We start from the raw sequence: 25431 nt of genomic DNA, 5'->3' as shown, positions 1-25431 counted from the left end.
TATCAAAACACCTTGGTTGGCACTTTTGAATAAGAACCCAAGTAGGGTTTAGGCACAATACCCTATCATTAACTTCCTTCAGGAGCTGAAGGACCTCTCAACAGTCTGAGATTCAAAAATGTCAAATACAATAAAATGTGCTAAAAAACTGAGAGAAGAATAAATCTAAATGGTATCAAACACACACTTAGATCTAAGGCTCCCATATGCTCACCTAGGCAGGCCTAATCATTTCAGTTTAAAGAAATTGTGATGCTCACAGCATTAGCAAGCTGTGTCAATTAGTTTCTCAAGCCCTTTTTCTTCTCACTAGAACTTTGGCATGCCAGAGTCACTGGTTCTGTGACCTTGAGTCTTTCAGAGGAACTTCTTTGTTTCTCTTTCTAGAACCTCACTCCTCCTTTCCTTCATTTTCCTGATACCCTGGAGAGTCTTTGAAGTCAAGATGTGAGCTACCTGCATTAGAATTCTAGCCCTGAAGTAATCTTTTTCATTAGCATATTGATGATAAGTTTGATCAAGTCCAGCATCTGTGTCACTAACTTGGCCTCTAGCACGATGTCCATTCTGTGCTCCAATTTTATTCTATATTGTATGTTACCTTCTTTACCAACTTCTGTCTCTGAGATACATTTCTAATGCTCCTTTGGACTTGCATATACACATTCAGAATTTCTCCCCTGCTGATATGTGTCCTTAAATATGTAGCTACCTCTGTATTCCAGGCTAAATTACAATCTTTCCATTGCCTGCAGAGAATCTCTGAATGCCCTTGCTTATATATTAAACGATAGACCAGTTTCGCTCAGTGAGTCATACAGCTCCCATATTTTCAAAGAATGCCATATATTTTAATAGCCAATATCAGATATGATTTATGGAAAGATGGTATTCCCATAGTCATAATATCCTATATGTCTAATCAGGAATGTGAAGTGTATGCCTTTATTTATGAATTACACATATTTTTAAAGAAGGCCTGTCAGCACACCCATTTGAAGATTAAGAATAAGCCATTGTGGTTTTTGTGGTCAACATTTTTGGTATGAATGGACAAGTTCGCCTGAGAACTCTTCCCCCCCCCCCCGCCATTTAATATTGTTTGTGTGACATTGTCTGTATGTTTTCAAACTTTCAAATGTTTGGATTAACATTTCAAGTTGAACCTTACTTCTAAATTTTCTGCCTTTTTAATGGTTCTGTTTGATAAATACAATGATATGTGTTTTTCTCCAATCTAGCAAAGTTATTTTTCTGAGAAATTCCTTAGAATTTTTTTTTAAATGTTTATGATATGCATTAGGAACTAGGGAGGCTCATAAGTTCTGTAGGGCACTTGGAGTCAGGGAATGGGATAGAGTAAAGCTGCCTAGAAGTTCTATATGGATTTTGACTTCCCAGTTGACTTCTACACATTAGCTACTCCATACACTCCAGCCTCTGTTTGGTTCTTCAGGCTCCATACCTTCATTCCATCTCTCCATCAAAGCCTTTTCTCCCTTCAGCTATTCTATAGTCCCCAAAACCTTAGTATATCAACATGAGCCAGGGTCCTGATGCAGGCTTTAGATGAATCATTAAGTCTTCAGGGAGGAAAACTTGGCACTGCAAACAAGAGTCAATACAAGGAACCTAAGAGAGAAGTGGTCAGATGACTTTGGCTAGATGGAAGCTGGCTAGTGAAGGCTGCAAAATTCATCAGCACAAGCATGTGGCGCTTAAGAGTTCTGCAAGCACACTGCATCGGGGACAAGATGGCCCTGGAAATTTGATTTCCATAGGGTTGTAGTAATCACTAGTAGCAAGAGAAATTGGAGTCCAGCTGCTTGTGCTGGTGTCTGCTCGTGCACTGTTACTGGCAGGGGTTAGCTACCTAACATTCAAATATGCACATTTACAGTGTGTATAAATGAGTGTTGGGTAGTTAAGGAATGATGCCATGGTAGCTAGGAATTCCATGTTTATTTTTATCTCAAGCCCCATTACTTTCCATTCTTCCCTACTGGATTAGCTCCGTCTCTCACCGTGGGGGAAGATGTCACTATCTGTACCTCTTTTGTATGTGTAGAAATGCTGCCGCCTGCCCTTTGCTGGGAGTATGTGAGAAACAATTCTGATGCTTGATGAGCAAGTTGTGAAGATTCTGTTGCCACCAGCCTAACCCATGCATATTGATGATTCTGCTACTCGCTGTCTTCCATACACAGGAGGCTGAAGATTACACATACCTCCTGTCCCAGTGTTTAAAAATTAGACCTCTGGAGACACACAATATCATCTGCTCCACTTTCACTCTCAAGGGATACCATTAAAACATAACTCCTGCTGGTAGATGGTCTGGTATCTCAGAACCAGGGGTAAGGGATGAGACAGCATTTTCCTTCCCCCGAACATCGCACAGGGTTCTTAGAGTACTCTTAGCACATCAGAATGCCCTCAGAAGACACCTCCTTCAGTAGAACTTCATTTTACCAGGAAGGAGTTGTGGGAAGCTATGTTGGCTCAGGTACTAAAGTATTAACAATTTTTTTCCGTTGTCATGGGTGGCATAGCCACTGATTCTAAGAGAAATACTTTAGGGGAGAGCACTAGAAACATTTATTTGACTATCTGTCTCCATTGATAAGACATAACAGAAGTGGGGTGGAGGGAGCTGAGAAAGATGCCAGGAGCAAGTAATTGAGTTGAAAATTACAGCTGCTGGTAGTTGAGAGAATGGACTTCAATTTTCCTGTTTTTGCTCCCAAATAAATCAGAGTGCAAAAACCATCTAGCAATCAGTTTTCTTTTTGAAGGCTGTCTCCACAGGAAACAGGCTAGAGACTTACTTTAAGAAGAAAGAAAGAGAAAGACAGAAAGGTGTGACTAATTTGTCAGTGAATAAATGAACTTCCCAAATGTGCCTTTCCCTGTCTTAAAAGGGTTATGTCCTTTAGAGATCTCACCAAAATCATTCAAATAAATCTCATTAGAAATTTCTAGGACAATTTGTGTTTTAGATAAAATGTGGCAAAATCATTTGACATTCTTTCAAAAAATACCTATTATTTCTGAGTCCCATATTCTTCATAATACAGTTTATTGATGGAGGATCAGAGTACTCAGTGCTATGCTAGAAGTAGTCTAAATATTCAGTACAATCGGCAATGGACTTTGGAAAAATGAAGTTGTCTATTCTGTATTGTCCCTGTATTTTACAACTGTTTCACCTCTGTCATGATATCGCACTCATAGACCTTCCAGAGACATGTCCCATTTGACTTCAAAACAGTATCTAAGTTCCTCCAAGTCATACCACATACCACTTTTTTTAGAAGTCTACTAGTTCTTTATCAGTTGATACCTTCAAAAGAGGCCTTTTGTGTGGTTAACTCTTCATACATTAAATTAAACATTGTGCATAGGAGGAGATAATACTAGCTTGGCTGGTACATGACTGTCTCCGACAGGCTCTTCACGTCTTCCTAAGAAAAGTCTCGACAGCTGACATATTGGAGATATACTTGTACTTTTAAATGAATATGATCATTACTTACTGTGAAACATTTAGACAGCTATATGTTTCTCTTTTACATGTACTTGGAAATATAGCAGTTCTTTTGTCACTACCCATCTGTATCTCCGACAGATTCCCTGGTAGCATCTACTTAGTGCACCTGGCATACCTTTCCCATGTGGACCCTAAAATACCCCTATATATACTTATACATGCACTCTGGGCAGCTGCACACACATTTTTGCCTGTGAATTTCGGGTCTTCATTTAAAAAATAAAACTGCCTAGTTCAAAATTGTTTCGTTTACAACAATGAAAGCAGCTACAATTTTTACAGTGCCTTGAGACATCACAAATCACTTTCCAATAACACTGGGAATGCCCTCCCCCAATCCCTATGTGAACATAGAAGACCTTGAACATAGGTGGAACTATTGTAGTGCCATTTTGTGGAGTATAAAATATGGCTGATCAATACAATGTATGGAGTGGGTTAACCTTCGCACGCATCAGAATCCTAGCTATTGTAGTCTGTACCAGTTAGCAAATATTAAGTGGATTAAAATGTCAGCAAGAAGACTATTACAGTAAACAATCTGGGAGATTAGAAGTCAGAATTAGTATTGGTACATCAGAGAAGAAGAACTGAGTTCTAGATATTTTTCCAGTTAGTGGAAAGCTGACTTTGCAACTGCAGATTCATGACTATCTGAAGAAAAGGCCTGAATCAATCAGAATTCCAAGATTCCTGACCACAGGTGAGGCTTATTTTGAAGATTCTTCTTATTAGCAACCCTAATTGCCCAATTGCCAGCAAAGAGTTACCATTATCTGGCAGTTGCCAATAAATGGAAGTCAAGTTTGTGAGGGTGCAGCCAGGGAAGGAAGTGCTGGGACATGCCTTCCCTGGCTTCAGCCTTGTAAACCAGCCTGTGCACAGGGCAGCAGCAGGAAGGGGCGCAGCAGCCCAGATGCCAGGACTTTCTACAGGAAGTGGAGGCACTGGGGGCTCATGGAGCTGCACAGTACCTCTCCTTGCGCTCTCAGGGGATTGGGGCTCAGCTGTTCCAGTGCTTCCTTCCTTGGGTGCAGCGCCTCAGCAGGGCACAGCCTGGAGAGTGCAGAGAGAGAGACAGTGCAGCTCCAGCTGGCACCCTCCTTCCCTGCTACTGTCCTTCCCACAGCCCCTGCAGCACCAGAAGGAAGCACTGGAATGTGCTGAGCACCCACTGCAGGCAGGTTTGTGGGATTGCAGCCAGAGAAAGCACATCCCAACACTTCCTGCCCTGGCTGCAACCTTGCTAACCTGCACCTCGGGCCTTTCTTAATAAGCGTCATGCTGTTGCCAATATCCAAATCCCATTAACACTAAAGTCAATTGGACAGGACTGGTTCCCACCAAAATGTTGCTATTAACCAGAAGTTGTTAATATATGGATTGCTATTAAGCAGAATTCACTGCATATATGAATCATCATAAAATTGGAGGAATAAGTCTCAAGTTAATATCTAAAATCAGCAATAAATAGTTCAGGTTAGCAACATAAAAATGATTCTTTAACATCGATGCCCCCTAATCCTCAGAACAAGGATTGAAATCCTGGCCTCTCATTGACTTTGATGGGGCCAGGATTTCACCCAAGATCAGTAAATAGTAGGAAAAGAGAAGGTGTTGCCCCTTCCTACAGCTGTGAATAACTTGATCAGTGTGTTCACAGCTTTGCAAACCAATAGCCTGAAGTCTCCTGCCCTACTACCTGGCCAATTCAAAGGCCAGTTCCTTCCCAAATGGCACTACACCATCCAAAGTATCAGCTTCTTTAGAGTGCCTGATAGGTTGGATCTGTAATGTGTCAGCCCACTGTCTCAAATGCCACTGATGGGCCAAGTCCAATCATCCAGCTGACCCATTCCTTCCCAAATGGATCAAGAAACTTTAGAAAGCCAAATATTCATAAAATAATAATGTTAAAGTAGTTTTTTACATAATACAGTACCTCACAATATCTAATTTGGATTGAAATTCAAGGAGAATTAACTGTTTTGTGAGGTATTTCTACATGTAAATTCTATCATTGTTAAAAGAATGGAAGCAGGAACTATACAACAGGAAAACCTCAAAGTATTTTGCTTATTATATGCATTCAGTTTAGAATGATAAAATATGCACACAGTCAATTAAATGAAGAATAAACAATTTAAGCGTGAAAATTCGAAGAATATTCTGCCAAAAGTTAAAATAATGTTTGTTAAGATTTATCTTTAAAGCTATAGTATACTTTCAAAATCTGTGCTAGCCATATTATGTAGTTAGTTCATTTTTGTTTCTTAATTGTGAACCACAATTTTGCAGAACAGTTATTAGCTTTAGCTCCTATATTTTATATTAATCTGATGATACTAATATAAAATTACAGTCGATCCTTAGGAATGTTTGTTGAACTCTTTTGTCAGCCAATATGTATCCTCCTTTTTGCCAACTGATAAAATATTTAGTAAATATATTTTTACTGTTTTGAAGCCATGTTTGAATTAGAGTTTCCAAAGAGAAGAAAAGTAGAGGTACTATAATCTTGAACTTCACTGCCTACCATTCTTACTTCTCACAGGGGTAAAACCAAGCTGGAGCAATCAAGAATGCAGCTCTGGTGCTTTTTAACCAGGTAGAGCAACGTATCACCACTTTTACACAGGTTACCTAAGCAAGTTATACGTATATAATCACTATTTTAATGGATATTGACTGGCCTGCATGCAACTCAGCTATGTTCCTTCCCCATCCATTGCAAGATAGTAGAAATATGCACAGCTGCTCTCTGCTGAGTCATGTGACTCACATCACAGCATGGTCAGGCAAGACTGGCAACCCCAACATACATTTGACTCTGCTAATGACTCTTCTAGATATTTTTTATGAAGTACTTTAACAATAACTGCATGCTCTTCAGGTTTTGGTAATATGGATCAAAACATTAAAGGAATGTTCAACTTTAAAAAGAACAAAGAAAAAAGGGAGCATGCATAGTTTTTAAAAAATATAAAAACAACCCTTTTTGATTCAGCCCTTATAAATGTATTGTTTTAATAAAGGAAGTTCTAGATGATTTATGTACTGCTTATTGTCGCATTTAAATTCCTTAATGAATAGAATTGGAACATTTCAGAATCTACCCATTCACAAAAATATTTACATTTATTTAATATTTTGAAACGTTTAATGCAAACTTGCTAGGTACTAAGAGCAATATTCTGTATTCATTTGGGCACCCACATATCTTGAATTTTCATAAACTACATATGAACAGGACACATAATTTATGCCAAAAGTAATATTCAGCAGAGGCAAATAGACAAACAAAAAACACTTCATAGAAGAGAAGAGAGAACAGAACTGCCAAAAAAAAGCCTTTACAAACATTCTTTTCCAAAAACCAAAGAAACTAAAAAACATTTGCATAATAAAATTCTTCCATCAAATACAATTATTTTGGAATGCATGTGTTATGATACCTGAGTCTGTGTTTCATATCTGGGACTCATATTACTCAATGTAAATCAGAGTAATTTAAGAAATCAACATTTCTTTTTAAAAAGTTACACTGTTACATTTATTCACTGTTTGTTTTTAATAAAAGGCAAATGTACTCTCCATTGCAGCATAACTGACAGAACTTTCACTGACAGATAAAAGGAAATATGATACAAAAACTGATAAAAGTTTTATAAAAGTTTATAACATTTAGAAAAGTTATGCACCTGTTTTTGCTCTAATGCCAGTGTAAATCTGGAGCAACTCTACTGACTTTAACGGGATTGCTGTGGATTTACATCAGTGTAGCTCTGAGTAGAATTTGACATGATTGCAGCAGTTTAGGGACCTTGTCAGGACTAAGGCTCCACTCCACATGGAGCTTCACTGACTTCCAAGGGAATCTGCACAGATAAGAATCCACCTGTAGGGTTACTACCAAAAATTTGAGTGGACTACAGAAAAAAGAAGTCACAGGGATGCCTTCCATCCTCCTATGTAACAAGATGGCTGTGCTGGGGGGAGCATTTGATCCATCTTGTTAAAGGTTTAGCAAGATTAACTGTGCTGTCCTCCCCACACACCCAGGAGGCATTATGGCACAATATGTCTTTCAAAAGAAAAATGCCACCATTCAGGTCATGCGCCCTCTCATAAGAAGATTTTGCCTCATGGGAGACATAACTGAGCCTTCACTGTTAAAGTTATGTATGGTTTAGACATTTTACATCTGTATTTTAATTGATCTTAACTGGGCAATAACTAAAATCTCCCTTACTGGAACTTATGGGCTCATACAAATTCACAGTACTGTGTAGCATACACCCTGTTTCAGTCTCAGGGCAAATATCATCATGATATAAATCAAGATATGCTCGAGCTAATCCAAAAGACCAGAATAAAGCTCTAAGAGATGTAGTTAGCAAAGTTATTTTCATAGTATACATGCAAACTTCATGATATTTGAGATTAATGGTTTGGTTCCAGGCAATTTTGAATAGGGAATTCCTTTATTTATATTATATTTTATCAAACAAATCATACAGCAATTTGTAACAGTCAAAACTCAAAGTTTGAAATGAATAGCTGGATTATTAAAGGCAATTTGTAATGGCTGAGTCCCTTTATTTATATTATTGTCACTTTGAATCATGACGCACTTCGTAAAGCTTAAAATTTTAGCAGCCTGCTCCTGCTCCCATTGAAATCTAGAGCAAAATTAAATGGGGGGCAAGAATGGGTCTTAAGTGAATGCATTCTGATGGAAATGGGCCCAACAACATGCTGTTGGTCAAGGTTTGTTTTGATTATTTAAGCTGTTGAAATCAGAAAATGCACTACTTTCAAAAGAAGAGTACATAGGCTCACTATACACTCTAATGAATGGAGTTACTCAAATATTCTGGTTGTTACTAATCGATTACTATTTATGTCCATTTGTCAGATTCTATACAATAATGTGTAAAGTTATATATTTTTTCAGAACAACACTAAGCTCATAGAAGTAGTATTTCCTTGATACTAGGGGGGGTGGGGAGGAGGTTCTGCTCTAATTTAAGCATGTTGTTTCGCTGATACAGGCCTTGAGAATGCTGCATCATAAACAAATAGTTTCAAATGTATCCCTGTATAGAATAAGACACCTCTCTGCAGGTACTGATCAGTATCTACAGTGAATGGGATATTCTAAGGGCTGACAATCCTATACATAAAATGAAAGGAGAACTTTCTTGGTATTTTTATTGGTATTACTATTAGAAAAATCTGTATTAAAACCTTTTCTAAACTACAAACATTCTTTCTTAATTTTAGGGGGGTTTATAATTTACTTCATTTGATTTTCGACACTTGTGATTGCTTGAGATTGCCTGAAAAATAAATGAAGAGCATGCGAAGGAATTGCACCCTTTGTTATATTAATGAAAATAAACTATTCTACTCTCATTTGCTGTTTAACAAATGTAACAATTGTGATGTCTGAAATAGTGGCAACAGAGTCCTGTGTTGGGCAAGAACAGTTAAATAACTGACTTTACTTTTCATTGACAATCATTGGAAGTATTAAAATGATGGATAGTTCCCAGCCTTTATTCTATGGCCCCTTGATGTCAGTGACTAAGCTCTTACTGATTTCAGTGGTAAAGGATGAGGCCATAAGTGAGTTCTATTCTACCTAGTTTAAATATATCATATTATTATTCTCACCCTGTACAGCTTTACATCATTTAAAGAAGGAACAGCTCACAATCCAGTGTCAGGAAGAAATTCAGTCTTATAATTATGTCTTAGTAAATAAACAGATGTATAATTAGAGTATGAGTTCCCAAATCTTACTTTTCCTTTTTAAAAGGGACACCCCGCCCTTTTCTTTCCCCTGTACCTCCATTTAGGTTATGTGCTAGTAACTGTCAATTTTTTCTTCCTTTGCTACATAGATGATATCCACAATGAAATGATGAAAGCAAAATCCTAAAATACGTCAATATAATCCACATTATTTTTTTGTTTTTGTTTTAAATGTCTTTGTCTACTTATTTACAAAAGCATATTCTTTCTTTGGTTTAAATATATCTACTTTCAATATTTTGATGCTTATGATCTTCCTCATGTTCTGATATTAAAGATTAGTAATTAAATTATTCATAAATGTTACCAATTTAGAGGCAATTCTCACATAATCATTTAACATATTTTAATTTTGGAAATCATTGAATTAATATTATTATTAAAGCCTATTATGAAAACTGAGTTAAACTGGATTTATGGCAAAATATTAAACAGAAAGTGTGTGAGAGCTTATAGATACATATGTTACACCACATACATGTACTTTTTTGTGTTTTATAATACATATGTAGTATATATATATAAAATAAACAATGAGCTCAGTTATGTCTAATTAAGAATATATACATACATACATGCTTGATACTTAGTTATTCCTCCTGTAAACTAAAAGGATGCACATCAGGATGGGGGGAATGAGGAGGGAGGTGTGATGATATCCTGATAGCCAAGTAAAGCTAGAATAGTTTGCAATGTTATCCAAATCCTGAGATAATTATCTTACCCTCCTCACACCTTGCCTGTATGTTTCATGTATATGGTGGCTCACACAATATTTTACAAGAGAACTTTTTGGAATTTTTTGGATTGTTCTATTTCAGGACAAATCCTATATATAAATTTGATTTTTATTTCATTACAATCATAGTTATGCAATACAACTGTGACATCAAAGGTGGCTAAGCTAATCATTATGTAGCACAGGTGACTTTAATTCACTGAAACAGTGTCTTTGGGCAGGGCTGGATACCAAAACATAATCCTGCAATTTTCTAATGCTTAAAACTATCCATCTTATCTGGGGAGAGAGGAATTGCTCACCTAAACCTGATTAAGAGATCTGCCTGGTCCATGTGATCTACCATAAAACCAAATCATTTCCTTATTTTCCAATATCTTTTTCTTTATTAACCACTTTTTAATACATTAAAAATAAGTTGTTTTATTTTACAGCATTCTTTATCAGAAAAGAGAGAGAGAGAACAAGAAAACAGCCCTTTTAAAAGTTGTGTTTTACTCCAGTGTGAGTCAAGTCGTTTGTTCAATGACTGATTTTTAGGTACCAGAAAAAAAATCAAAATCAACCACTAGTTGGACCTAATAAATACATTATCCAGTGTTCTTTTCAAAAGCAATACTTGTGGACAAACTGGTCTCTTGTAGGTCAAAGCACTAAAGGGATGTGATCTTCCAATCAGAAATCATGTCCATTAATGCTACAATCACCAACTATCAAGTGAAAATTTTAAATTCTGCTGCATCAACACCTATCAGATGAAACATTTAAATTCATGTCTTTCAAGATAACAGAAGTACAATTACTAAAATAGGATCAGGATTTCCTACTTTGAAAACCAATTATCTGTAAATGCCTTCATGTATATTGTTTGTAAAGTACTTGATTGTGTGACTACATGTATCCAGCAAGAGGAGATTAACAACATGCAACAGTATTTGAGTCCAGTGACATCTTCTTGTAACAAATGAGTGTCCTTTATAATAACAAAATTATTATTTTATATGACGTTCACATCAAAACAAAATAAGGATGAGTGGTATTGCATTTCATATAACCATAACATACAACACCAAGTCTAAAGAAATAGAACTATGGTATCTGTCAGCTCCTAGAATGTGTAGCCCAATTAAGGCCCCAATCCTGTAAAAACATACCCCCATGAGTAATTTTAGGCATGTGAGACCCGATCCAACTCAAGTCAATGGGAACTCAGTGGGAATCCTCGTGAGCATAAAATGAAAGTTACTTGCAACTGGAGTTCTTTGAGATGGCTCTGTATATTCATGCTTCTGAGTATTGCACTGCCTAGTGGTGCCTAATGATGGACCCTTTTTATCCCCCCTCCCCCCCCCCATCAGTATCTCTGAATGTTCTGAGGGCAAAGCTGTATAAAGGCGCACAGAACCCTCTAACACCTCAGTTCCTTCCACTGCCAACTCAGAGAAAAAAATAAAAGGACTCTGAGAAAGTGGAGAAGGAGGGTGGGAAGTGTATATATGCAGAGCCACCATCCAAGAACTCTGGTTACAAGTAGCCTTCATTTCTTCTTCGAGTGGCTTTGCATATTCCCACTTATGGAATAGTTTAATAAGCAGTACTGAAAATAATCTCAATGAAGGAACAGAGTCACCACTCTATCAAATCTAGCATCAGCCCTTAGGATGGCTACTCACAAACCCCCAGAATACCAGGCATTCTGGTACTTCCCAGAATGGTGGTGGGCCCACCCCTGCTGGCACGTCCCTACCAGATGGGACAAACCATTTAAAACAAGGACTGTCTATCTTAAAATGAGATGAATGGCCTGCCTTTCAGCCCTTGAAGCCAAATTGAGAGCATAACGTTTAGAAAAAGTGTGCACAGAACCTCTGGTTGAAGCAGTGCAAATTTTAGTAACAGGGACTTGCGCAGGACAAGCAAAAGGCATTGCCACAGCTCTGGTGGAATGAGATGGTACTGTTGTAGGTACAGGAATTTCTGCTAACATGTAACATTCAACAATACATTCCTTTATCCATCTAGAAAAAATCTGGGGAGACACAGTATGATCCATGTGATTCTTAGAAGAAGAGACGAATAATCTAGATGATTTTCCAAAAAAATTATTTCTATTTAAATAATATGCAACTGTTCTATCTAAAATATTTCAAACTGATTCCCCTTTATTACTAGGTGGTCTTGGAACAAATACCAGCAAATTAATTGTCTAATTAATGTGAAATTCAGAAACTACTTTTGGCATAAGCTTAAGATCAGGTCTAAGAACCTCCTTTATGAAAAGATGTATGATGGATCAGTCCCAAGGCCTTTAATTCCTTTAATTTCTGGCTGACGTTATGGCAACAATGAATGTCATTTTAATACATAAACACTCAGCTAAGGGTTCAAAAGCTGACTTCACAAATGTAGATAAAAAACAAATAAAATTCCAAGGAGAGAGAGGCGAGTCCAAAATGTCTCAAAGGATATTAACTAACAATTGAAGATTGTCCAGATTTGGCCTCTAAACCTGAGACATCCAGTGCTGCATTGGCCTCATTCTGAGATGTGCAAACAGAGTCATGTAAGTCTTAGCTGCCATGAGACCCAAGAAGAAAATTACTTTCTGTGTTAGACATATTTGAGAGTTTAAAACATACAGCACTATTTTTAAAAAATTGTCCTCTGGTAAAAAGATATTTCCTATCACCAAGTCCAATATGGAGTCTATGAATACAATTCTCTGGGTTGGGCAGAAATTCAACTTTTTGACATTCAGAAGCATCTCCCAGTCTGAAAAAAGGGTGGTTGCATAGCAGTATGGCTTGCTAGATCCTTGCGAACAGCAGCCTTCAACAGCCAATCACTCAATTATGGGTAAACAAAAATACCCTGCTTTCTCATACGAGCCGCTACTACAGAAAGGCACTTTGTAAACACTATTGGTGTGGTTAACAGGCCAAATGGGATCATGTTGTATTGGAAATGGCCTCCCAACACCTTGAAACAAAGATACTTTTGATGACTGTATTGGCAGAAATATGAAAATATTGTGTCCTTTCACTTAAGCATCACAAACCAATCTATAGCTGAAAGTGAAGGGATTATGGATGCCAGAGCTAACATACATAACTGAAACTTTTGTATGTATTTGTTCAGATCCCTTAGATCTAAAAATCAGATGAAACTGTACTTTTTCTGTACCAAAAAGTCTCTTGAATAAAACCCAGCCTCTCCAGTTTTAGATACCTCCTCAACAGCTCTTATCAGAGGGAATTTCTGCACTTCTGAAAGTAAAATAGCCTCATGAGAAGGTTCCCTGAAAAAGGTAGGGTAGAAGGAATTGAAAGGGGGCAGTTTCTCAAATTGAATGACCTAGTCCTTTTCTATAATTTCTAGCACCCATTTGTCCAATGTATTATCTGTCCTCCATCTGATGAGAAAATATGCTAGCTTGTCTCCAAACAGGAAGGGAAGGATCCCCACTGATTGATTCTGGACTCTTGATCCTGTCAGAAAATCTGAGGCTTGGTTGTTCACCAAAGACAACAGGGAAAAAGCAGATTGTTTAGATTTAGGCTTTGATTTGAAAGACTTCTTGTTTTGGCTCTGGAAACACATAGCCTGTACTGATGTCTTTGATTCAGTGGGAAATAAGTCAAGGAAGACTGTGTTTCTGATAAAGGAAATGAGTAGTCAAAGGTCTCCTCCTGGTAAAAGAAATCAAAGCCCAAATAGCAGCTTTTGATCTTTTCTCCTTCACTTTTTCCAGCAACTCATCCGCCTTTTCACTTAAAAGACCATCCCCTACCTCAATTCTCATATCCTGAGCCAGAGAAGAGTAACAAAGCCAAGTTTGTCTACTCCAGGTAACTGCATATGCCAATGCTCTAGCAGAAGAGTTCAAGATGTCTATAGAAGCTCCAAAAGCATGCTTTGCCATATTTTGAGCTCCATTAGGATCACATTTGATAATTTCCTTTTGTTATCTGGCAAATCCTGCACAAACAATGCCATCTTTTTCCATAGTGGATCATAGTTGCTTGATAATTTTCCACCCTAATACCAAGAGGGGAAGAGGAGAATACTTTTCTCCCCAAGGAATCAATATTTTCCCTTCTCTATCAGTGCTTGTCCAGACCTCAACATGCTACTGGTAGCAACCAAAACCTAATGAATTAGGTACAGGTTGTGTGTAAAAATATGAAAACTACTATGAGGGTATCTGATATAATTTATCTGCCTTCTTGGAAATAGGCTGACAAAAAGTAAAAGTGGACCAAACAGATGTAGCTCGCTGCGGTAGACCATCAAGAATTGATAAACTTCCTACTCTTGTAGGTAGCTTAAACAATGTCGAACACTGGATGGGGATGTTTTCTCCACAGCTACTGAAGTTAATTTCAATGTGGACACTGTGTGATCCATCAGGTCATGGCACTGCAGAGCATCCTCAAAAGGAAAAAAGGCAGAAGCCGCTCCCACATGCTCATCTGGTGACAAATCAGGATCAGAGTCTATGTCATCCTACTCTTGTTCAAAAAGAGAAGTTATCTCTGTATGTTCTTCTTCAGACAATCAGGTACCACTATCTGAGACGCAGACAGATCTGGTGGAACTGGATCCGAGGATTTCTCCACCACTGGATCCTTTACAGATAAAATATCACCTCTCCATCCATAAGGAGGACGACTGAAAAATTCCTGTGGCAGCACCCAATAAGGCAATGGACTCCAGGACTGCCAGTCTCCCCCACAACTGTGATGTGAGAACATACCTGTAGGAGGAGGATCAAAAAGAAGAAGCAGGAAGAAACGGTCTCTTTATTCTTCCTCTGTCATCCTCTAAACACGGATCTGGCCTTGGATCAGTGATGGATTGCACTGAAGAAAGTAATGGACCCAGAGATTGGAGAGAAATAAATGGAGAGAAAACTCTTTGTGGGGACACTATAGGAGTCTTAGTAGGAGAAAGTGTAGATGGACCAGGAGAAAGACTAATAATCTCCTCTGCTCTTCTCCTTTTTTCAGGAGAATCAACACTGAATTCAGAAATGATGAAGCTTGTCTCTTCCTCTCATTCAGACCCAAGAAGCCTTCAGAAGCCAAATGGTGTACAACAGCCAAAGTAAATATATTCTATGGACCTGAAGATGGAGCTGGAACTGGACAGAGGTTGAAGTTGGAGCTAAAGACCTAGATGGCATGGAATCTGGTGAAATGCACAGATCTGCCCGCTTGGTACTTGAAGCTGAAGCCAGAGCCAGCCTGGGTTTTGGAGCCATAGTTGTAGAGGCCCTGTCAGAATCAGATAGATCTGACAAATCTGAAATGAGGGATCTGGCACTGCTAACAGTGGTTGTCTTCAACCTTGACTGCTTCTTCGGAACCAACACAGCTGGAGCTGACAATGTGGCTCTTGGTTTTGTAGCAGGCAGTCTGTTCTTCATCATCAGCTGTGCCTTTGAAGCCCTGGCTGCTTGAGCAACAGGATCTGGAGACAGACCCAACAAAGGTTCTGATTTCCTCCAGCCTTTAAAGTGTTTCATCTTGCAGGAGTAAGTGACAGTATGTCCCAGTACGGATCCTTGAGGTCCCTACTACTTACCTCTCTCCATTATGAAAACTGACCATTTATTCCTACCCTTTGTTTCCTATCTGTTAACCAGTTACTGATCCATGAGAGGATCTACCCTCTCACCCCATGCTACTTTGCTTAGGAGCTTTTGCTGTGGGACCTTGTCAAGGGCTTTCTGAAAGTCTAAGTAACTATATCCACTGGATCACTCTTGTCCACATGCTTGTTGATACCTTCAAAGAATTCTAACAGATTGGTGAGGAATGATTTCCTTTCACTAGGAAACAACAAGCCATGTTGACTCTTCACCAATGCATCGTGTGTATCTATGTGTCTGATAATTCTGTTCTTTACTATAGTTTCAATCAGTTTGCCTGGTATTGCCAGGACCACCTCTGGAGCCTTTTGTTTAAAAAATTCAGTATTATATTAGCTATTCTCTAGTCATTTGGTACAGAGGCTCATTTAAGTGATAGATTACATACTACAATTAGTAGTTCTGCAATTTCACGTTAGAGCTCCTTCTGAACTCTTCGGTGAATACCATCTGGTCCTGGCACCTTAGTACTGTTTAATTTCTTAATTTGTTCCAGCCTGCGCTTTGAAGTCCGAGTGTGGTCACAGCGCCAGCGCTGGGAGAGAGCTCTCCCAGCGCTGCAGGTACTCCACCTCCCTGTGGGGATTAGCTTACAGCGCTGGGAGCCGCGCTCCCGGCGCTGGGGCAGTGTTTACACTGGCGCTTTGCTGCGCTGTAACTTGCTGCGCTCAGGGGTGTGTTTTTTCACACCCCTGAGCGAGAAAGTTGCAGTGCTGAAAAGCGCCAGTGTAGCCAAGGCCTAAGAACTAGAAAAAAAAACCCAGATCCGAATGGTCTGGAGTGCTTCACTTCCATCTGGCACAGTGGTTGGAAGGAACTGAGGTGATAGAAGGCACTGCCCCAACCCCTTACAACATCTGGAGATGCTGAGGGAAGAGGCAAAGGGGCTGTGCAAGTGCTCCAACAGACACTGCTTGGAGAAGGTTCTAACATCAGGAACCACCAGGCAGCGCAATACCGTAAGTGGAAATATGCAGAGCTGCTCAAAGAAGAAATTATAACGTTTACAGGATATCATACTTATTATTTAGATATGGATTACTGATCTACAGTAACCTTATTTCTTTAGGCCTACTCCAAAGCCCAGTGCAGTCAATGGAAAGTGTCACATCAATTTCAGTTATGTATGGATCATGTCCTTTGTTTCCAAATAATTTAAGGCCTGATCCTGCAAGCTGTCTCCTGAGGCAAGGATGTAATATCAGTCCTTAACTAAAGATCAATAGAAAATGTAGTTTTCAGAACTGTTCATCTCCTTTACAAAAGCTACACAAAATTCCAAAAAAGCCACAAGAAATCATAAAGTAACATCTTATCAAAGTTTATACTGAAACAGACTGTCACAGCCAGTCAGAGCTCAGGTATAGTCATTGCCTTTCAACCACATTATAGTTTTCCATACAGCGTGCAAGTCTCAGCATTCTGATTGATATTCTCAGAATTTGATGTCTATATGTTCACAAACATGACTACTCCCGAATCTCATGTCTACATTTAATCAATCATTTTGTTTATCATTTTATTCAATTAAATATTTGTTCATTAGATATTTCAGCAAGGTAACAACTACCTGAGAGTAGTGCCTATTGATTCAGTAGTATCCATATCCTGAGCCGATAAAGGTGTCAGGCTAGATCCTCAGGGTGGTGTAAATTTGTGTAGCTTAACAGAGGTCATGCTCCCCTTGATTGGAAGTCAATGGAGCTACACCGATTTACACAACATGTCAGGATATGGCACATCAGGCTCAAAGTACTTTAGCCTAGAATAGGATTATTATTTCATGATCAGGAAGCAGTCTCAAATTTTCAATAAGTAATGCCTCTAAGTTATTCTGTATTCTAATACAATACAGGATCAATCTTTAAATAATGCTCCTAATCAGCATCCAATTATTAGTATTAATGTCTCATGTATGTAGTGTACTTGATGTACTTACATGAATTCCTACATAAATCTGTAAAATTAACTGTAGAGTATGTAGCAATTCCTGACATTATAAATTATATGGCAATAACACTAACAGTTTCTTACCAATACTATAATCTAAATTACAGTGATGTAGCATATTACTTCTACGGCTGCATGGTCTATAATGATGTATTTCACTACGCTGCTTTCTTTAAGGCTGAAGACTTGGTTACATTACCTATTTAAAACTGAATAAGAATGTATTTCTGATTGAAGTAATTCAAGACACAAATCAACAAACTATTAACAGCTAAAAACATGTTACAAACTCTTTGATGAGTACTTGTTTTCACTTTAGTTGTGCTAAAAAATAAATGCATTTAAAAATAGTTTTACTTGCAAATTTAAAAGCAAATACAGCTGCCAATAGACCAGTGGCCTGATTCAAAGTCCACTAAAGTCAGTGGAGAGGCTTCCACTGAGTTCAGGAGCCTTTGGGTCAGTCCCTGAATCATGCACTCTTCAGTCCTCAGCAAAACTTCCATTGAAGTCATTAGGAGTTTTGCCTGAGTAAGGACTGCATGATTTGACTATATATAAAGATAATACATGCATAATGGAAGATAATGCAAAATAGTGGCTTATCCTAAAGTTCACTTGCTGCTCCTCTCAACTGACATTATAGAAAGATACTTAAACAACAGGTCATGTGTACTGTCATAAGGATTGCTACTGGAAAAAAGATCTAATTTTCAATATTTCAATCCACACACTGTATATTTTAAAGAAAATAACATTTGTAGCAGACATGAAGATATGCTGATTTCTATTGGTTTGATCATTGTGCTGGAAAGATTAAGTGACATTCACAGTTTAATCCAATATAATAGGGAGTGAAATAACTAACAGTATGGCATATGCAAATTGACCAATTTTAATATTATTGAACCTTAATTTCAGAATTCTTACACATGGATCAGGTTAGTGGAGAAATTGTTTTTTAGAATTTCCTATAAGAAGATATTCTAGAAATCAAAACCACACTACATAGATTTTAATACTATGATTTTACTTATGGTAATACATATTATCAATATGTATTTACTGATAATCTTATTTAAAAGTTATGGAGCACTGGCATATTTCAATGTCTTCTATGAATAATATATACTTAGTGAGGAGAAAAATTTTTCCTGTGGGATTTTATTTTCAGAAGCTAAATGCATCCAGCTCATCTGAAGGCAGCACAGTTGATATTGCCCCTCCTGGAGAGGGCGAACAAGCTGAGATTGAACCTGAAGAAGCTCTTGAACCAATAGCCTGTTTTACAGAAGGTAACAAAACACAATATTGCCTAAAGATTGAATCAACGCAAACACAATTTGCTTCTACAACAATTGGCTCTTGAAACACCATAGGCCTTCTTGGTTTCACTAGCCAAGAGAAGCTACTCCTTTCTCAGTGATAACAATCAAATGTCAAAGTAAGATTTCTCTGGAAGGTGGCTAACTCTCCTCCCTGCTCAATCGCTAACATATCTCAATATTAAGGTACTTGCAGTATTAATTTTTCCAATCCTATAATTGTGTTTTGTAGTCACTAGAGAAGGCCCTTAGAATGTGGAGTAAAACTGTTTTTCTGAGAGAAAAAGAAGTGACATGGGCCAACAGCCACAAACACTACTGTGTTTTGGATATACAGTAGGACCTCAGAGTTACGAACTGACCAGTCAACCATACACCTCATTTGGTACTGGAAGTACGCAATCAGGCAGCTGCAGAGAAAAAAAAATACAGTACAGTGCTATGTTAAACGTAAACTACTAAAAAAAATAAAAGGGAAAGGAGCAGTTTTCTTCTGCATAGTAAAGTTTCAAAGTTGTATTAAGTCAATGTTCAGTTGTAAACTTTTGAAAGAACAACCATAATGTTTTGTTCAGAGTTATGAATATTTTAGAGTTATGAATAACCTCCATTCGAGGTGTTTGTAACTCTGAGGTTCTACTGTAGTTCATAGATTGTGTGTAATATAGACAGATATTTTTAAGTCAATTTCATACTTAGTTGTAAATGCAAATCACTGTCAATTTCTCTCCATGGTTTCACTCCTAGATGTAGTTTAAATCTATTTACTATCACTATTCAGATATTCAGAACCTTGTAACGGCAAGTAGGGGATTCCAATTTCAGATTTTAAAAGTATCTCATAAAGAGAGTGGCTATCAAACTAAGAAATTTTATAATAATTTGGATGCCAGAGTGATTAACTACTTCAAAATAAGTTGCTAGTTTATTCCAATTTCTAGTTATTTAATATGTTTACAGGTTGTGTGCAGAAGTTCACATGTTGTCAAGTAAGTATAGAAGATGGCAAAGGCAAAATCTGGTGGAATCTTAGGAAAACCTGCTACAGCATAGTTGAACACAACTGGTTTGAGACATTCATTGTCTTCATGATTCTTCTGAGCAGTGGCGCTCTGGTGAGTGAAACAATTATGACATATTCTGAAAAATAAGTTTTTAGAAGGGTGATTTATTAAAAGTATGTTTGCATACAGGATAGCTTTTGATCAGTATGAAAATCTAATCAGTTTAAGAAATATTTGGGAATCAGCAGAAGCAAACACTCGCATTATAATGTGCAAAATAAAGAAGTCTTGATAGATGTATTTTAATTGCAGCTGTGCAAAATGTTCATGCTGAAACCCAAAATCACTCAAACTTCCTGCATTTCATGTTTCATTATAGTTTTGAAATGTGGACCAAGGTTGGAAGGCTTGCTAAAATTCACATATGTTTTGATTAGAGATGGACCAAAACTAAAACACTGGGCTAAACTCTGCTTTTAATTAGACTGGTGTAAATCTGGAGTAACTTTATTAAATCCAGTGGAGTTACCCAGAATTTATAGTGGTTACTCACTGCAGAGTTTTGGACTTGAATACTACTGACTTTTGTTACTGTTTGGATTTGGACCAAAATTTTAAATTGTGAGCCCATCTCTACTTCTGAGAGGACCTGAGCTGATGTATGGGTGCACATCAAAATCAAATGCAAATCATGGTTTTGACATGAAAACATACACATTTATGGCTTCAAATTGTTTTACTTTAGGGACCATTTGAACTATATGGTGAAGCTCAGGAACTCTTTGCATTCTACTTAAATCATCCCCTTCATGCTCCACCCTGGCTCATTGTTGTCTTATTATTATTATTTTCTAATTTTTTTGTCATCTTTGGAATGTATAAGATTTCACTAAATGGCAGTTTCCAAAAAGATCGTCACTCTTCACCACTATCCCATTTCAAATTACACAAGCTCTGCACTTGCTACCCTATCAATGGGCACAGTACACTTTCCAAAAACGAGTTACAAACATTTCCATAAATACACTTAAATATATATTTTTCTTGCTTATGCTGATAGGAAAAAGGTTTTATTTAAATGGGGGAAGTAAATAAAATCTTCCTCACTACTCCTTTCTGGGAGAATATACGTATCTGGAACAGGAGGATTTTTGGAGTTAAGCCTCATATTAAAATATTGACAGAAAATCATTCTTTGTATTTATTTCTTGATTCAGCAATAAAATAGGATTGCAAATCCTGAAGTCTCTACAGGTAATAATTCTTACACAGGCAAATTTCTCACTAACTGTGAGGGTTTATTTAAAGGTTGAGTAAATATCTGAGAAAGGGCCTCAGGATTTGGCCTGGAATTATTTACTTTGATTTTGTAAAACCTCAATTGTGAAAAAAAAATCTCAGCCAATCACAGCCAAAATCACACAAAAAGTACACAGAATTACATGTGGAGTCCCTATATTTCTTAAAAAAACAGGAGTACTTGTGGCACCTTAAAGACTAACAAATTTATTTAAGCATGAGCTTTCGTGAGCTACAGCTCACTTCTTCGGATGAAGAAGAGCTGTAGCTCACGAAAGCTCATGCTTAAATAAATTTGTTAGTCTTTAAGGTGCCACAAGTACTCCTGTTTTTTTTGCGGATACAGACTAACACGGCTGCTACTCTGAAACCTATATTTCTTGTTTCTCAAAATAACAGAGACTAGACTTTTGCTTAAGAAAGAAGAGGTTTCATATTCAAAACATATTCTCCATATTCTATTGGAGAAAGCATAAAACAAGACTGCCTCTCTCAAAGTTGGATTCCATTGAAGCAGATGTAGTGAAATGGGAACTAAGTAACATAAGAGTTGAAAAGGGTGCACAAAGAAGAGGCAAAAACTTAAATCCCTCTGCTTTCTTCATTTATCTAATTGATCTTTCTGAACCAGGAAGTGGTATGAATACTTGCAAACTTTGTGTTCACAGGCTTTTGAAGACATATATATAGAGCAGCGCAAGACTATCAAGACCATGCTGGAATATGCTGACAAGGTTTTCACATACATCTTCATTCTGGAAATGCTTTTGAAATGGGTTGCCTATGGTTTTCAAATGTATTTCACTAATGCCTGGTGCTGGCTGGACTTCTTGATTGTTGATGTAAGTTCTTTATTCTTCAAGTCTTTTTTGACTGATTTTCCTATCAACAAAGTTACAAAACTCACTATTGTGAAGTAGATTTCTAATGAACACAGTAGTTTTAGCAAAAATTTATGAAAATTTTACTAATAGCCTATTGTTATCTGTTGGTGTTACTAAAAGTGCATTTATATTCAGAAGAAAAAACTATAACTAACAGAAGATTACATACTAAACAAAAGCAAGACCTACCAAAGTTAAGGTCCCATGCAAAACTCCACAATTTGTGCATATACATTATGACACAGTATTATTATATGATCACATGTTGTTTCTCAAATAATACATTATATCATGGAATTTTTCTACAGCCATCCAAACTTTGCATCTAAGATATTATGTTTGGTCCAAATGCTGTCAAAGCTTTATTCCCAAGAGATTATCCTCTATTTTGCTAGTGTTTGCAGTGAAGTAGTGAAAAAGGCAGTGGCATTAAAGTATGAAATTTAGTTAGTGTAGCTGGAGTTTATTAGCTGTTTGACAATTTGTAATAAATAAGTCATCTATGATTTGGGAGGGTTTATGATGGAAGAGGAGAGAAGCTTTCTTGGCTTCCTTCCCAGCCCTGGCATATATCTGTACAAAGTCCTTGCAGGGGATGGATCAGTTGATGATTACCTGTTCTGTTCATTCCCTATGGGGCACCTGGCATTGGCCACTGTAGAAAGACAGGATACTGGGCTAGATGGACCTTTGTCTGGCTATGCTGAAAGAATGACAGGAGACATGAGATATGTGTTTAATCAGGCCGCAACTTTATTATTAGATGTCTGGGACTAACCCGGCGGATAAAATGTGCAGTACAGGTGAAAACCCCCACAATTCACCGAGGGGCGGGGTGAGTGCTTTTTTTCAGCCCCTTCCCCTCCCCCACCCCGGATACACACACACACACCCCTTTCTGTTCATGTCCCTCCAGCAGACCCACTGCCGGGACCCTCCAATTCCAACCAATTCCAGGGAGGGGGGACCTGCCAGCAGCTCCCCGCCCTTTTCACCCAGGTCCCTCCAGCAATTCCCTTACCGGGACCTTACTGACCACCACTCCTTGTAGGAGGGGTTAAGGTGGACTATAATGATGGGTGGTTGGCTCCCTGCTATACCAATCATAGGAGTCGCCAACTGCCCCTGGCTTGCTCAATTACCAAGCACCTCTCCTTAATTCCTTTTCCAAGCCATTTATCCATTCTTTTGTGCCTTAATTTATGGAGTACCTGCACTTAACATCCGTTATACACTTAAATAAAGAGTTGCGACATATGGCCTACTGACCGTCATGCTATCCATGAACAGAGCCCACCTGAACCTGCTGTGAGGCAGGCCAAAATCCCCAACTGCACCTGGCCAATATGGTGGTAAGGGAAAAATTCCTACTCAGTCCCCCTTAATGGGGTGGCTAGTGTAATGCCCACAGCAGATATAATAACCCAGCATATTTCTGACCTAAATAGAGAGGGAGGGTGGGTGCTGCCTAGCCTGCTCCAAGCGATGAGGGCAGGGTCCAGGCCCAGGCTGACCTTTTTAAACCTCTTTCATAGGTGGTGAATCATCCACCATGCTGACTGCTTTTCCAGCAGTTTTACGTCTCCCCTCCTCCCTCCAAGCCAGAAAGCTTCTTCTCCTGGCCAGCCAGATAACCCCCCCCACCCCCGCCTCCCCCACACACACTTGCTTAAAGTGCAGGGCGGTGATTGGTCTGACCCAGTATGGCTGTTCTTATGTTCTTACGTTAATTGTCTTAAAGGATCAGTGCTCCCAAAATATTTTGGTCTCCTGCCTTCCCATATTATCTGACTCAGTTCCTTAGTGAGCCAAAGTGATGTGTGTGTTCAAATGAGTATCTTGGAGGCAAAGGTGCTTATGACTGTTGCCACTAAATTATTATATTGCTTCACTAGGCAGCCCAAATTCTGGTCCCTTTGTTGTAATGTTTCTGTTAGTATGCTCTAGAACAGGGGTAGTCAATTATTTTTTGTCAACGTCCAAATTTCTTAGTCAAGGTATAGTCAAGGTGCAGACTTCAGAGAAAATAAAAAAACAAAAAACAAAAAAAGCCAATAATGATAATAAGTAAATAAAAAGATTTTGGGTCCATTCAAAAGCATCTGCAAGTCCAGATTTGGCCCATGGTCTGCCTATTGACTACCCCTGCTCTAGAAATTTGTCAAGTTCAGGAGTCTCACAGGACAAACTGGCTTAGTTGGTCTACTACTCAGCTAGGAAGTGGAGAAAAACATAATTTTTACTTGGATGAGGTAATGTATGCTACACCATGGCGAAGAGCCAAGGCCATTATGTGGCAGTCCAATGTGTGGTTTCAATAAGAGGATGGTAATGCAGAATTCCCGGGCTTCTATCTGGGAATTTTAAGGAAGAAACTTACTCACACCTTTATAGATGAGCCATAGATCATGTTTTAATTGTTCTATTTTTATAATGAAGGCTCCAATTGATTTTTTTTTCTAAAGAGCATACTTGATGTAGAGTTTTTGGTGCTTTTTCAGCAATAGTATTGCCTAAGAAAAGAATCTCAGAATGAGGTCCTCAGAAGTGATAAATATTTTGCAATCTAATTGAAAATTTCGCCATTTTCCTTCATTTTATAAAAATAAGAATGACCAGACAAGAGCTGAACATCCCACCTTCCTAGAAAAAATATATTCCATGTTCTGGAATGCAGTTAACAAATGTTTTACTGTGCCTACGGCTAATTCAGCAGTTCCCTCTTGAGCACTCCAAATCAGCCCTTCCAGAAGAAATTTATGAACTCACTTGAGAGTACGAGGGAAAGTAATAGATTCTTTAAGAGACAGATTTAGACTGTGACACAGAAGCTATGTTTACATTCTCCCATTTATGGGGTTTATGCTTCTCTCCCTACAACCTCTTTTCCCATTGTAAAAGACTGAAGTTTGCACCTAATAAATATTGCTTGATTGCCTAAACAACTATCAGCTAAATTGTTTTAAGGATGAACAGGGACATTCCTCAAAGGTTTTAACCTATGTAGGAGATGGCCTCTCTCCCTGGGAAAAACTGCCACAACTGCTATCAGTGGAAGTGCCCAAACCAGAGCTTTATGGGTATAAAAGTAAAGGGACGTCTGGCAGGACTCTCTGATGGTCCCGAACCTTCAAAATGTGTTCTCCCCCTTTGGTCCAGAACAGCCTGAATTTGTAGCCTTTAGGGCATGCTGCCAGGCACATACCT

The 25431-nt window shown here is 38.2% G+C and overlaps 1 protein-coding gene across 17 annotated transcripts in view; it reads left to right on the top strand.

The window, feature by feature from the left end:
• Positions 1–25431, top strand: part of LOC123378558 (sodium channel protein type 2 subunit alpha-like) — a 93618-nt gene that overhangs the window by 45242 nt on the left and 22945 nt on the right. For all 17 annotated transcript variants that reach the window (XM_045032534.1, XM_045032529.1, XM_045032523.1 and 14 more), the window contains 3 exons: positions 18887–19007; positions 19998–20152; positions 22009–22182. In XM_045032534.1, the coding sequence (XP_044888469.1) occupies positions 18887–19007; positions 19998–20152; positions 22009–22182 (450 nt within the window). The remainder of the gene's footprint in view (positions 1–18886; positions 19008–19997; positions 20153–22008; positions 22183–25431) is intronic.

The sequence above is a fragment of the Mauremys mutica genome, chromosome 10 (assembly GCF_020497125.1).
Source record: "Mauremys mutica isolate MM-2020 ecotype Southern chromosome 10, ASM2049712v1, whole genome shotgun sequence".
Classification (NCBI taxonomy): Eukaryota; Metazoa; Chordata; order Testudines; family Geoemydidae; genus Mauremys; species Mauremys mutica.
Note: the sequence above shows the minus strand (reverse complement) of the source record. Positions and strands in the feature narration are given on the sequence as shown.